Raw genomic sequence first — 12,962 nt, forward strand, 5'->3', positions numbered from 1 at the left:
TTGTTCTGGGAGGCGAGGGGGGGAGTCACGGGATGAGTGCGTGGGTGCTTGCATGCGGGGCTCATCGCCCCCAAGCCTTCCTCTCGTCTCCCTGATCTGAGCGGGATGGGACGGATATGGGTGATCAGCAGCCCGTAGGACTCGGGCAAGTCTGTTTGTTGTCCGTCCGCACTCCCCGGCATTTCTCCCCTTTTCTCTAGGCTAATGGGCCGGCCTGAGAGGGGCGGGGCCGGCAGGTAAGTGACAGCGGCAGCGCTCCGCCGCGGCCGCGGGCTGGTGGGTAGCGGTCTCGCTCGGGAATGGCGGGCTGGGCCTTGCCCCCTCCCCGCATCGGCAGAGCGGAGGGACCTGGAGGCCTTGGGGATGGTGGCGGCAACATCAGCGAATGTGTCTCCGTCCGGGGAAGGGGGGTGGGTGGTAGCAGAGGCCCGGGGGCCGGGGCGGCGGTTAGGGAGCAGGCCGGGGAGCCTCTGGCTGGGCCAGAGCGCCTCCATGCGAAGTTCCCAAGTGTGGGGGGCGGGGTGCGGCGTCTGAGGGCCTCGGGCAGAAAGAGCTGTCCCGCGGTGCGGTGCGGTGAGCGGTGGCTGTGGGAGCCGCCCCAGGAAGGCTGTGGTTCCTTCCTGCGCAAGTAACGCCGGGTTTCTCTCCTGTACCTCTTAAGGTGCCTTCATGAATAACTTAAATGACCCTCCCAACTGGAACATCCTGCCAAATCGGCGAGAGCCCGGGGATGAAGGCAGCAGGTGGAACTATGCCTTGCTGGTCCCCATGCTGGGCTTGGCCGCCTTCCGTAAGTAGCGCCCAGGGCCTGCCTGCTGGGGCTGGAGTGCTGGGCTGTGTTTGGGCGGCTCGCCCGCCAGCCAGAGGGGAATCTCTGAGGCAGCACAGTGATACCCCGTCTAGGGATTTCCTCTGGTCTGCTCATTTATAATGTTATAAGCAGTTAAGCACTGTTTATAGCATTAAGGCAACTGCCATTTTTCACACATGGAATTGAATCCCTATTTACTGAGCTCCAATTTACAAAGCGCTCTCAAAAGAGTGGACGTATGATGTGCTAGAGAGGCCAAAGGGAGCTGCTGATGTGTATTTATTTACTGGACCTGAAAAGTTCTCAGTGCGGTTCCTGCATTGGAAACCTTCAGTTTGTTTCCCCATAACTTTATTTTCCTTCTTTAATCCAATAAATGTATGTATTAGCAATAAAAGACATGGGGAGATTTGACTTCAAAGGAAACATGATCATTTAAAGTGAGGTACTGTGAAACATGGACCCACTGAAATACATTTTGTGGGACATGCGAATAGGAGTGAATACCACTGGGGAGGGCAGGAAAGAAAGTTTTTTACCACTTAATAGCTTCTTTAGAGACATAGTTAATTAATTATACCCATCAATGTTACATGTGGTATGCTCATGTCTGAAGTCTCATTTATGTGTGATAGGTTGGATCTGGACCAGAGAATGTCAAAAAGAAATAGAAAGAGAAAAAAAAGAATATTATAAAAAACATTCATCTTTACAAAAAGACCTGGAAGCCAAATACCGAGATACAATCACAGAAAATCGTCGCATGGTTGCTCACTTGGAGTTGGAGCTTGAAAAGGAACGCAACAGAACCCTGAGTTACCGTGAAGCCCTTGTCTCCCAGAGTCGCAAACTAGTAGAAGAAAGAAGGATCCTCGAACAGGAGCAGGAGAAGTTAGAGCGAGAAAAGCAAGTCCTTTTGCACTCAGGAGCAGCAGGTAACTTGTACCAAAGTTGTCTGGCAAAGGAAGAAGAGTGGCAAAAGAGAGCCAATATTTTACTAAAGGAATTCGAAGAGGGACTTAAAGAAAGACAGGACATCTACTGCAGTCTTGTTGTACCCAGAAGCCAGAGACTAGAAATAGAGAAAAATCTGCTAGTTAAAGCAGCAACTGATCCTGTTGCTATGGCTCTACACATGGAAAATGGCTTAAAAGATATTTTCAAACATGATAACTACTGTGGCAATATGCTAAACAGAAACAAAAGTCAAAATGGAAGACTTATGTGGCTGTATCTGAGATATTGGGAACTAGCTATTGAACTACAGAAGTTCAAGAGGGCAGAAAAAGCCATGTTAGGAAAACGATAAGTAGGGGAACTAATGGGATTTCATATGATCCACCATGCATAGTAGGGACAATCACAGTTGTAGTCTGAAGCTGTTAAATTCTCCTGCTGTGTTTCCGTTTTTCCTCCTCATTGCACTTGTATTTGCATGGGACATGTGCGGTGTTGGTGCCTTTCCTTTCACTGTCTAACAACAGATGCTCCAGTGAGCTACGCATGCTCTTAAACTCTGTGTGTTTGTATTGCAGACTGCAGTGTAGTATAGAGATATGCCAGCTTCCATAGGTTTGAGAAGCAGCAAAACAGAACTCTGTTTAGAGTGATTTATCTGGCTGATGGTCATACTCCATCAACAGAGAAGTGCGATTTGTCTCTCTCAAGGAGGGTGGCGCACTGTGCTCCTTATCCCTGGTGTTTTACATGGTGTCTCAGTGTCTCAACACTATCTTTTTTTTTCTTTTTTTTTTTTTCAATGTTTGTTTAAGCAAGACTGATTTTGAGGCAGATGTTTGGAAGAGACTGTGTTTGAGCAAGGTGCTTGTCACATAAATGTATATATGTACATTTCTATAAATATATATAGTGTGAATGTGTATGTGTATAAATGTATGTATTAGTATTCTGAGTGGGGGAATAGTATGATTGTATTTGAAATTAATCAGTCTTGCATTGTCTTCCAGCTTAATACACAAATAGTACTTTATGAAGGAAACATCCAAAAGATGCTAATTAAAATAACACATAGAGAAACAGATTGATGAAAGTCTTACTGGAGCTAGGAATCCATGTGTGAATATCAGAGAGTGTATAAACTTGAAGTTATGGTCTTGTCATACGAGAGATATGTTAAAAATACTTAGTTTTTTTCTCAGTCAAGGTTTTAGTTGTAAGCCAACAGTGTGCCTCCATTATAGACATCACTGTGCTGCTGCCTCTGCATCCCAGCGCACGGCCTGGTACCTGGTTAACTTGCAGGAACCTCCCATGAGTGACAGCCATTGCACCTGGCTCTGCTCCTGGGACAGGTCCAGTTTGTTATTCACAGATAGGAACCTCAACGCAGCCTGCACTGGTAGCCACCGCCTCCCTCCCTGACTCTCTCAGTACTGCTAGAACTGAAATGTGCTTTTCCACGACTCTTAAATTTTGAGCTTATGGTTCACCACTTCAGGTACACATGACCATGAAAGCCTACAGATACACAAGCCTTGCAAACATTTAAGAAAGGGGGCTTTTTACTTTAGCTAGCCCAGTAAAATAAACAGAACTAGATATTAAAAAAAAATACCCCAGTGCATTTCCATGCTTGAGATCCCTCAAAACTTTGAGTGTTCTTTGAGTCCGTGTACGTTCTTTTTCAAGTATGCCATGTATTTTGGAGAATAACTTTTTTCTTCCTCCTTTCTAATCCAGCCTTAGACCTCAAAGGGGCAGTGTTTGCCCTTTTGTGTACCTCTCGTCTTCTCTGTTACTTGACTTTGATTAGTGTTGGTAGGTTGTGAGTTCTTTAATTAGCAATTCTTTATTTACTGAGGGCTAGACCTGACAAACACGTTTACTGTAGGCAATCAGCTACTGCATGACTTGGAAGCAATCCAGCGAAGTGAGTGCCCATCCAAGCTTACCAGAGAACTCCAGCAGATGTGGGTTTGTCTCTTGTTATTTCCTCCTGGTTTCGTTTCAGTGTAGACACAGAAGACAGCAGATGAATCTTTTGAAGTAGTGTGCGTGCGACCTAATCCAGTTACTCACCAAAAATATCTAACATGAAACAGAATTTTTAAACAGAATGTTTTCCCAGCTACTTAGTTTTCCAGTTGTGATTTTGCTCACCTTGGTGGTGCTAATTATACTGTTGTATTGATCTACTAGTCTTTTATGTACTGATTTTTTTTTCTTATTTTTTTAAATAAAGTTGTAGTAAAAAGACAGACCTGGCGGGGGGGGGGAAGATACCATCACAAATACCAGAAGGGCCAAAATTTGTGTGGATGCCAAGCGTATGCGGGTTGGGAGATGAGAACGCAATTGAGTTACTATTCGTCTGTGACAGCCTCAGCCAAGCTGCTGTAACTGGCCATATGCACATGCCCTAATTGCCCAGTAGAACAAATTAGTTTGAACAGCTAATTACCCTGTGTGTAATTCCTCCAGGATGTGGAAGGTGTCTGACCACAGAGCTGTGGTGCATTTCATATGTACCTACAGGCAGTTAAGCAACTCGGCTGACAAACACTAGCCAGTGAATCAGTGGCAGTGTATTTAAGACTCATGCCTTGACTTTGTACATATTCATGAGTTCTTAGTATTAAAAGATCACATATTTTATGCTTTTTTGGTTTTTTTCATAGCTTGTTATTGACATCACTCAAAACACTTAAAGAAAATGTAATCAAGAGAGTAAAATACTTTTTTCAGTATAAATATGTAAGTTGAAGCATCATATGCTCGATTGTACGGGGTTGGATGCAGTGTAATAAATGCTTGATACTTGCTTTCACTTCTTTAGAAGTGACAATTATTTATACAACTAATTGTTGAACTATTGTTCATGGTCACTTTGCAGATCAGTATATTAAGACTGAAGAGTTATTTGAGGAGGATTTTTACAAGGGTGTAACTGGGTTAGAAGCACCGTTCCTGTTAGTTTCTACCAAAACTCATGTTTGTTGGTGTGTTATGTATTTTTGAAACCCCATTGTAGGTTGTTATGTTTAAAGTTCTGTTGTGAGCTTTAACTCACCCAACAGCTATTGTTGTGGATTAGTTATTTGTTTGGAAATGCCCATATGTATGTAGAATGCCAGAATAATTTGTTTTCAAAATATTTGATGAACTTTCTTTGGTTATGAAAATGGTCACTCACCTGTTAAACAAATAATAGCCATTAATAAAAACCCTTACGTATTTCTTCATTGGTTTGTATGTAACTTGTGCAAGGTGGGTGGGAAGAGCAGAATTTGCTGTTTTATTCCAACTTTCTAAGCAAATTGCACAATTTTAAGGTTCTACACGTCGGACAATTTTTAAATTAGCATGTAAAAAGTTTTGGTCTGTGTGCTGAGAAGACAACATCTTGGAAAGTTTTTTTGTCTTTCTTAGGAAAGAACAGCATCGTTAAACAAATAAGCGTACCAGCTTTAATGAGCAATGAAAGATGACCATCCCACTGAAAGACTGGGGTAATTCCTCCCATCTGTCTGTTACGTAGGGTGTTCTGCCTCCCTCCAGAATCCCTCACATGTCTCAATTCTGCACGTCGTCTCCTTTTCATTTCCCCCTGTGGATTTTCTTAGTTTCCTGCTCTCTGTGAAGAACTATGATCCAGCCGCTCTAGGACAGCGTTCAGACACTCTGGGAGTCCTTGTTCTCTTCATAAAAGATCCTTAATCTGACACAAATCCTTCGCGTTTACCCATCCCTCACAATCACATAGAGGGTGCCATCCTTGTGAAATATTGGAAATGAGAAAAAGAGGCTTGTTATCAAACAGAATAAGAGCTGGTATTGGATTTGTTATTATAATTTCAGTTTAAAATTACCACAATGTTCAAGTCTTGGAGTTTGGGGTATCTTTTTAATGCGTATATTGTTCAGGTGGGTCACACATCTGTGGGTCACAGCCTGTCCTGAAAGTTTGTAATACACAGGTTGGAAGAGGTGTCCCAGGGCTGCGGGTTCCTTTCCGGAAGAAAACTCGATGCTTGGAGGTCCTGAGGTGTTTGGTGGATGGGCTCCAGGTGTCTTCCTTACAGGCGTCCAAGAAGGAAACGTCCCTCAGGGAAGTCTTCGGCCTCATCTGAGTCCTACTCGGGTGTACGCTGAGAGTAGCTACGCACGTGAGTTTCACCACTTCACAGCTAACTTGTCCCCAGTCCATACCCTGCCGGGCAGTAGCTGTGTTAATAGGACTTTCCACATTTAGACACAGGAAAGGAGCTGCCCTGAGACATCTCATCCTTTCAATAAAAGCCAAAAACATGTTCTGTTTGGTGTGTCTGTTGTGCGGTACAGCTGCTGTCCTGGGCGCACGCAACACGAAAAGAAACACAAAACACGCTCTGGACGTCATGGCACTTGGACTGAGTGCTGAAAAAGGGAAATCTTCCTTAGAAAATGTTCCGGGAGGGGGAGGTGGGTAAAGAGAAGCAGCTCAGAGGTCCTCGTCTTCTCTTGCTCATTTTGCCTAAATAGGAGCTGCCAGAAGACCACTGGCATGACAGCATCCCTTGCTCAAAGGGATGCTGCGCTCTGGAAGTGCCAGCTCTGTTCAAGTCCCCCTTTCCCTCTTGCTCGCGCCTGTGAGTGCTCCTGCGTGAGGCTGAGAAAATAGCGAGAGCTCCTCCATGCAGGATAGCTTGGCAGGGAGGAGATTGAGTGATGTTCCAGCTGTTTCACAACCAAACGATGAACTGATTGCTGCAGGAGCTCTCCCACCAGCTGGGGCCATGCCAGAGGTTCCCCGGGGAGCTCCTGCTGCATGTAAGCTGACAGACGCTGTCTATATGTTTAGATACATTGCTCAGCCACGTGGGGTGAAGGATGCAGCGCTCAGCCAGGGATTTCACCAGGCAGTTCCTGTTGTCAATTAAGGGCTTGACCGAATTATCCATAATTTTATACAGGCAGTAGAAATTGTTCCTGCCTATGCAAGAATGGGCACGTGGGGCTGTCTTTGGCTTGTAGTTGAAATGAGTTTCTTACACAGTTTAAGATAATCGACAATACCACTGGTCCACAGGCCAGCCAGGTTATAAGAATTCAGCAGAGCAACAGTTTTGGGAGTCTCAGTCCATCTAGCTGAAGACACCATTGAGGGATGTTTGCAACAGCAGCAGCAGCAGCAGGAGAACTCGAACTAACGGCCGACAGCATGTGTACTGGGTAGTAGCAAGGAACACAGGACTATTTTGTTACTGAAATGAATTTATGTGGCAAAACTGAGAGACCTATCGCAATCTGATCAAGCATCCTAATACTCTTTCCATGGTTTCTGACAACCAGGGTAACAAAAGCTTGGGCTTTTTATAGGTGACAAAGAGGCCTCATAGCTGAACCTGGGTGCTCTGAGAGTGTACAATTACTCCAACTTGTCATTCAACATAGTAGGAAAAAACATTACCCTTCTGGGCAGTATTCACAGAACTGGCCAATGCCTTCTACTCAGCGACACCTGAACATACCCTCTGGCTCCGAAGTAAAAAGAAGTATCTGGGCATCTGGTCAGATGAAACTTGATCTGGAAGTGCCACCACTCATCTGGAATTCAAAAAGGACCGTGCTGAGGCAATTACCGTCAAGGTCAGAGTCAGGCAAGGGGATCCAACGTCACCCAATCAATCCATTACTCTGCAACCTAGAAAAAGATGGCTACGGATTCCACCAGAGTGAGTGCCGCGATGTGGCAAGAACAGGTTGCCACCTTGGCCTTTGCTGATGACTTGGCCCTGCCAAGCAACACATGGGAGAGGATGCAAAACACGTTTCCCTTGTAGAAACCTTTCTGTGAGTGCACTGATCTAAAAACCCAGGAGGGAGAAACGTCATGGCTTTTTCATCAAACCCATCCAGGACTCTTGCATGATCAGTGACTGCAGGCTCTGGAAGGTGTTCAACATAAGCCAAACACAATTGCTCCAGGAGACGCTGAAAAATACCCTGGGTTGAAAACTTACCTCTGGATAGTGACAACTACATCTGAATATTGAAACTTGATTCTTGGTTTCCTAATATGGGAACAGCTCTGTCAAAACCTTTACAGAAAGCTCACAACTTTGAAGACCTACACGGTACCGAGACTCACGTACTTAGTGAACCATGCAGGCACAAAGGATGCGGAGTCTGGACCTTAACATCAGGACGGTTGTTAAAAAATGGTCACACCTCCCAGCTTGTACGCGGAATCGCCTACTGTACACCAGCACTAAGGGTGATGGCCAACAAGTCACCTGTCTGGCAAACTTTATTCCAAATGGACAAGCGCAGTCATAGCAATATAATCCTACTCACAAGTTACCACTGCCTGAGAAATTACTGTGAAAGGAATTGTGCAAAAAGACTAATTACAGATTATGAATAGCCACCAGAGAAAGTGAAAAGATGAAATGTCACCAGTAAAATAGCTCTGAAAGTGGTAGCTACTGAGTATAATACTAATGGCAACAACAAAAAACTGAAAATAAATGGCACCTCTGGAAACAAAGAGTCTGTGGAAGAGTTTGAAGAGAGCAGAGGGATTGTGAGACCTGCTGCGACAGCCATTCGCTGTTGTGCAACCCCAACAGCCCTGTGCTCCAGCCTGATCCCAGCCCGAGCCGTCCGGCTTCTGGAAAAACACCTCTTCACCCTTCTCTTTATAGCTGCTCCTGCAGGTTTGTGTTCCTGAGACACCTCACTTCTGAACTTGATCTACACAATCAAAATGAACTCCTCAGCTGAAGTGGTTGGTGCTTCGTATTATTAAATACTACCTCCCCCTTGTGGCTAACGTCTCTTCCAGCAAGCAGCCTCAGCGCACCTTCTGCTCCCATGAGCTCCTCTGGACATCCTCTGGAGCACATCTCCCATACTACATGGTCGGAGCTCGCTGGTGCAAACACGACTGCAGCGTAATGACAAGAAAGATGAGAAAAAAACCCCGGTGTCCGGTGACCAAGATGAATGAACTTGTCTCCACTAAAGTGGGTATTGCTGTAGATCTCTATGCAAAGGTGGCACGCAGGAGCTGGATGTAGTTCAGCAACCTACTAGGCATCTCATTGTATACTACAGCACTGGAAAAGAAAACAGTGTCAGCCTTGATTAAAGAACACTGTTCCTTGCTTAATGAACATGGCAAGCAACAACCTACAATTGTCAACATGTTCTGCTGCCTGCTAGAGAGGACATGCATGTGATGAGAAAGATCCAAGCAATAGCACTTCACCGGCTAAGAAATTTAGGGCAACACTGGCCATCATGAGATCAGACAATATGGTGCTGTCCACAGAAGCATTTCTACACCTATACACTTTACCTATTGTTCTCCCCAAAGAGATCCCAACGATGAAATATATTCTTCAAAGACTAAGGCAATATTCTGGGGATCTTCTGAATGTATGCAGTGCAACATTAAGGATAGAACATCTCCCTCCCTGGTGTCAACAAGAAGTACAAAACAAAGAAGAAGGATGACGCTGCTGGAGCTGATATTACTTCAGTGAAATATTTATGTACAAAGCTGAAGTAAGTAAGTATTACGCAAACTAACAGCATGTACAAAAATAAAGATCGTGCCTATTTCTGGAAGACAGAAAAGAGAAAAGTGTCACATGGCATCAGCGTCAGCTCAGTTCTGCATGAACTACAGCAGACATGATGTTCATAGCTCGTTCCTTTTAATACTTCTGTGGCTAAGGACACTGCTACTTCCATAATAAGCGTGGACTGGCAACTTCTAGGCATGTCAGATTGCTGAAGGAAATTCCCTGACACCAGAAAAATACTCCAGAACAGGATGCTTGTGGAGGTTTCTCCCCTGCAGTCATACTTGCTGCCACAAAAGGACTTCTCTCCCATCTGGAAAAGTTTACAATCACATGGAAAGAGATTTAGCCTTCAAAGCTTATTGGACTTTTCCAAAGCCTTCAAGGTATCTCTGCTTGTACTGCTGTGGGGTGACGGCAGCAGCCTGGGAGCGCACACACGCGGGAAATCAAATCATGCCAGTTGAGGAGCTGTGTCTTTTGATTACTTATCAGACAGAGTTTGAGAACAACAGAGCATAAAACTTAGATCAAGTTAAAAATTTACAGAACATTTCTTGGTAAGGTAAACTCCATAACCACCTGCCGTTGATTATTAGCCTTAAAACTAAACAACTCCAAAACATTTTACCTGCGTATTCCTGTTCTAATATGATCATTAGTGTCCCCTAGGCTGGGGATTTTGAGTCTCCTTCTGAACCCAGGGTTCAGTGCTCCCTCTTTGTGTGGCTGGTCAAGGGTTTTACCCATTGGCAGCTCATAAAAGGGTTTTGTGTTTTCTCTTCATATTTTAAAAGATGATCCAAGCAGATTTTGCCAGGGACAGACTGTCAGTGAGAGCATTTCATTTAACCTCTGAATTTTCCTTTTCTTCTTCTTCGTCGCTTTTATTACATCTTTACCACTTCCGAATGAGTCCTGTGCTTTAGGCATTTAGCTGTAAAGTTACTCCCTTTACATTTCTGTCTTTTCCTGTTTTACGCTCATCAGACAACCAAGAGTAATTGTGATGATTGCTGTACACGTTGCTTTGACTACAAAGCAGAAGTTGACTGAGAAAGCATATGATTAATGCTGGTGAGATATTGCTACAGAATCACTAGCGTAAGAGATTTCACACCAGTATCTGTTACAGTACTGGTACTAAAAAGGGTCAGAAAATAATGTAGTTAATCCTAATACCATGGAATATTGTAAGGCAAGATTAGAGAACAAACTTGGTGATTATGATTAATTGCCTTTAGCTGCAACTCTCTGTAAATGGCACTCTGAAAATATTTGGAGCTATACAGAGTTGTCCTATGTCATACCAGCAATATATGGGATCACGAGGAAAGGACCACATTGTATTTCACTCCCGAAACTAGGGCTGGTTACGTTGCTACTACCCTCTGCTTTTCTCAATGGCTTTAAATGAAAGGAATTGGATTTCTTAAAGAACAGGCCTCTGCCCTGTCTTGCTAGTTGCTCCTTCTCCTCCCCTTCACAGGACCCAGCCAGAAGAGGTTCCCCTAGTGCAGTCCCCTCCAGCTCATGGTGGAGAGCCGAAGAAGACAGGTTCTTCAGCCAGGTGCTTCAGTCAGTCGACTCAACTCATTCACAGGAGAGAAGAACCTGTTCTTCTCCATGTGGGGATGGCTTCCTGCAGGGCGAGTGACCTGTGCTGGCCCAGAAGTGCCCACGCCAGCACAAACTGAGACCCCTGCAAGGTCAGAAGCAGGAGCGGCTGCTAGGTAGTCAGCCTGGAGGAGGGTGTCAGGCCCCACCTGCACCTCAAGGGAGGAGGTCTTGTTTCCCAGCCATGGACGGTCCTCGTGGAGCCCAGGCTACAGCAGACACATCAGGGGCCAGGAGCCCCTCAACCCAGGTGGGTACCGCACCGTGGCTGGACCTGGCCCCACAGAGGGAAGTGAGCAGCTCCGTCCTTGCTGTTGTCTTGATTTACAGCCCCGATATCCTTCTACTGCCATTTCTTTTCTTTACTGCTGCCCCCTCTCAGACTCTTTCCTAACATCTTCATCATCCTGCGAGATGAAAGACATTTTCATCCAATGAAAGAAATACACCTATAGTCTTCCACAAATGTATATATGTGTATGTTCCAGTGAAATATATGACTTTTAGAAAGGGGATATTTCCTTTTTTAATCAAGTTTTTGTAAAGTTGTGAGTTACTGACAGACAAGCTGACTTACTTTTTGGATAATTTTGAAAAAATAGTACATTAAAAATAAGAGGGTAGTAGACAAAAAGACAAATGCGTCATTAGAAATGTTTTAACACAAGGAATCCAATCTAAATGTAAAACCCGTTTTCTCCTGCATTTGTAATTACCAATGTGCAAAACATGTCTTGTTTAGCAGCCTATATTGTGAAAGGGTGGATTTCCTAGATGTTCATTAGCCATAACAAACCCGGTGGGATGTGCCAAACCTAAGCCTTGCGTTACTTCGAGGAGCAGCTTACCTTAGAGCAAAGGAAAGGGCTCTGTCGAACAAGCAAGTGCCTGCGACTACCACAGAGCAGCCTCAACTTGTTTGTTCAAGTCCACAGGGTGGCAACATAGACAACCCCTCCGCGCGATTGTGGTCATGTTCGAGCTGCTGTCATCGCTGCCACAGGTCCTTCAGAAAACAGCGATGTGCCTTCTAAGATGATTAGCCGTGCAATTACACTGATAAAGAAATTTGAGCTAGATGCTATACCAGCATATTTGCTTCTGCAAATATTTAACAACCGATAGATAACTAACAACCACTGGAACCTGGCATTACCAGAGTAAGATAAGCTTCTCCAGAAGGACATTTTGGATTAAATCAGTAGAATGCAATCTGGAATGTATTTTTGGATCCTGGTGGAAACTGCTTGCACATGAAACTTAGCAGAGAGAAATTTTCAGATTATACTAACACAAGTGTGAATTTATGTCGTGTCCTATTGATTTGTTAATTTGATTCCCAAAGGAAGCTACATTAATTCCTTCCATGCCAGCTTGCATTGTGCTTAGGAAGAAACATGCTATTTTAGGTTCAATAAATTCTATAAAGAATTTTGATTGTGAAAGATTTCTGATTACATAGAGTCGTTAGGTTGTGTCTGTAAGATAAATATGTTGCCTGGACATCATGTAATCATGATCTGCTTCATGAGTTTGCAAGGCTGTACACACGAGTTTGCAAAGATCAAGCCTACAAGTGAGGGTATGTAGAAATATTACAAAATAAATTAGGGGGTGACGTTGTTTTTTTCCATTTGTCTACTGTCTGCTCTTTATTACTGCCTCATGTTCCCTACAGCATGAATACAAAGATTATCCTCCAGTGATTCGGGAGGCAGAATAATAACCCAGATGAGTTGTGAGATCCTGGACCATGCAGTTTTTTGCTATTGACCAATAGGTCAATGTCTTTCTCCAAAACTGGAAGTTGAAGAGCTGCAATGTGCCACTTATAAGTGAAAATTGGTTTTTCTAGACAAGGGAAGTACTCTAATTGGAGTCTTTTTGGACTTCAGTAAAGCAGTTGCTACTTGACCACAACTGGATGTATTAGGTGAGCTGAATAGGACATATAAAGTAAACAAAGAACTAGGTAAAGATCTGGTGATGATGGTAAGCTGTGC

At 44.2% G+C, this 12,962-nt stretch overlaps 1 protein-coding gene across 3 annotated transcripts; it reads left to right on the forward strand.

Moving 5' to 3' along the window:
• Positions 1 to 99: 99 nt before the first annotated feature.
• CCDC127 (coiled-coil domain containing 127) lies at positions 100 to 5,013 on the forward strand. Of its 3 annotated transcripts, none has more exons than XM_063326303.1 (3): positions 100 to 236; positions 662 to 790; positions 1,447 to 5,013. In XM_063326303.1, the coding sequence occupies exons 2-3, from the start codon at positions 670 to 672 to the stop codon at positions 2,118 to 2,120; spliced, it is 795 nt and encodes a 264-aa protein (XP_063182373.1). In that variant the 5' UTR covers positions 100 to 236; positions 662 to 669; the 3' UTR covers positions 2,121 to 5,013. The 3 variants fall into 3 exon arrangements, with proteins under 3 accessions (XP_063182373.1, XP_063182374.1, XP_063182372.1); XM_063326304.1 differs by lacking the exon at positions 100 to 236 and adding an exon at positions 249 to 276; XM_063326302.1 differs by lacking the exon at positions 100 to 236 and adding an exon at positions 282 to 410.
• The last annotated feature ends 7,949 nt before the right edge of the window (positions 5,014 to 12,962 follow it).

This window comes from Chroicocephalus ridibundus, chromosome 2 (genome assembly GCF_963924245.1).
Source record: "Chroicocephalus ridibundus chromosome 2, bChrRid1.1, whole genome shotgun sequence".
Lineage (NCBI taxonomy): Eukaryota > Metazoa > Chordata > Aves > Charadriiformes > Laridae > Chroicocephalus > Chroicocephalus ridibundus.

Coding starts and splice junctions, on each gene's coding strand:
- CCDC127 (XM_063326302.1), top strand. CDS start 386: ATGTGTCTCCGTCCGGGGAAGGGGG. Junction 411..661: donor TCTCCGTCCGGGGAAGGGGG/GTGGGTGGTAGC, acceptor GTACCTCTTAAG/GTGCCTTCATGAATAACTTA. Junction 791..1,446: donor GCTGGGCTTGGCCGCCTTCC/GTAAGTAGCGCC, acceptor TATGTGTGATAG/GTTGGATCTGGACCAGAGAA.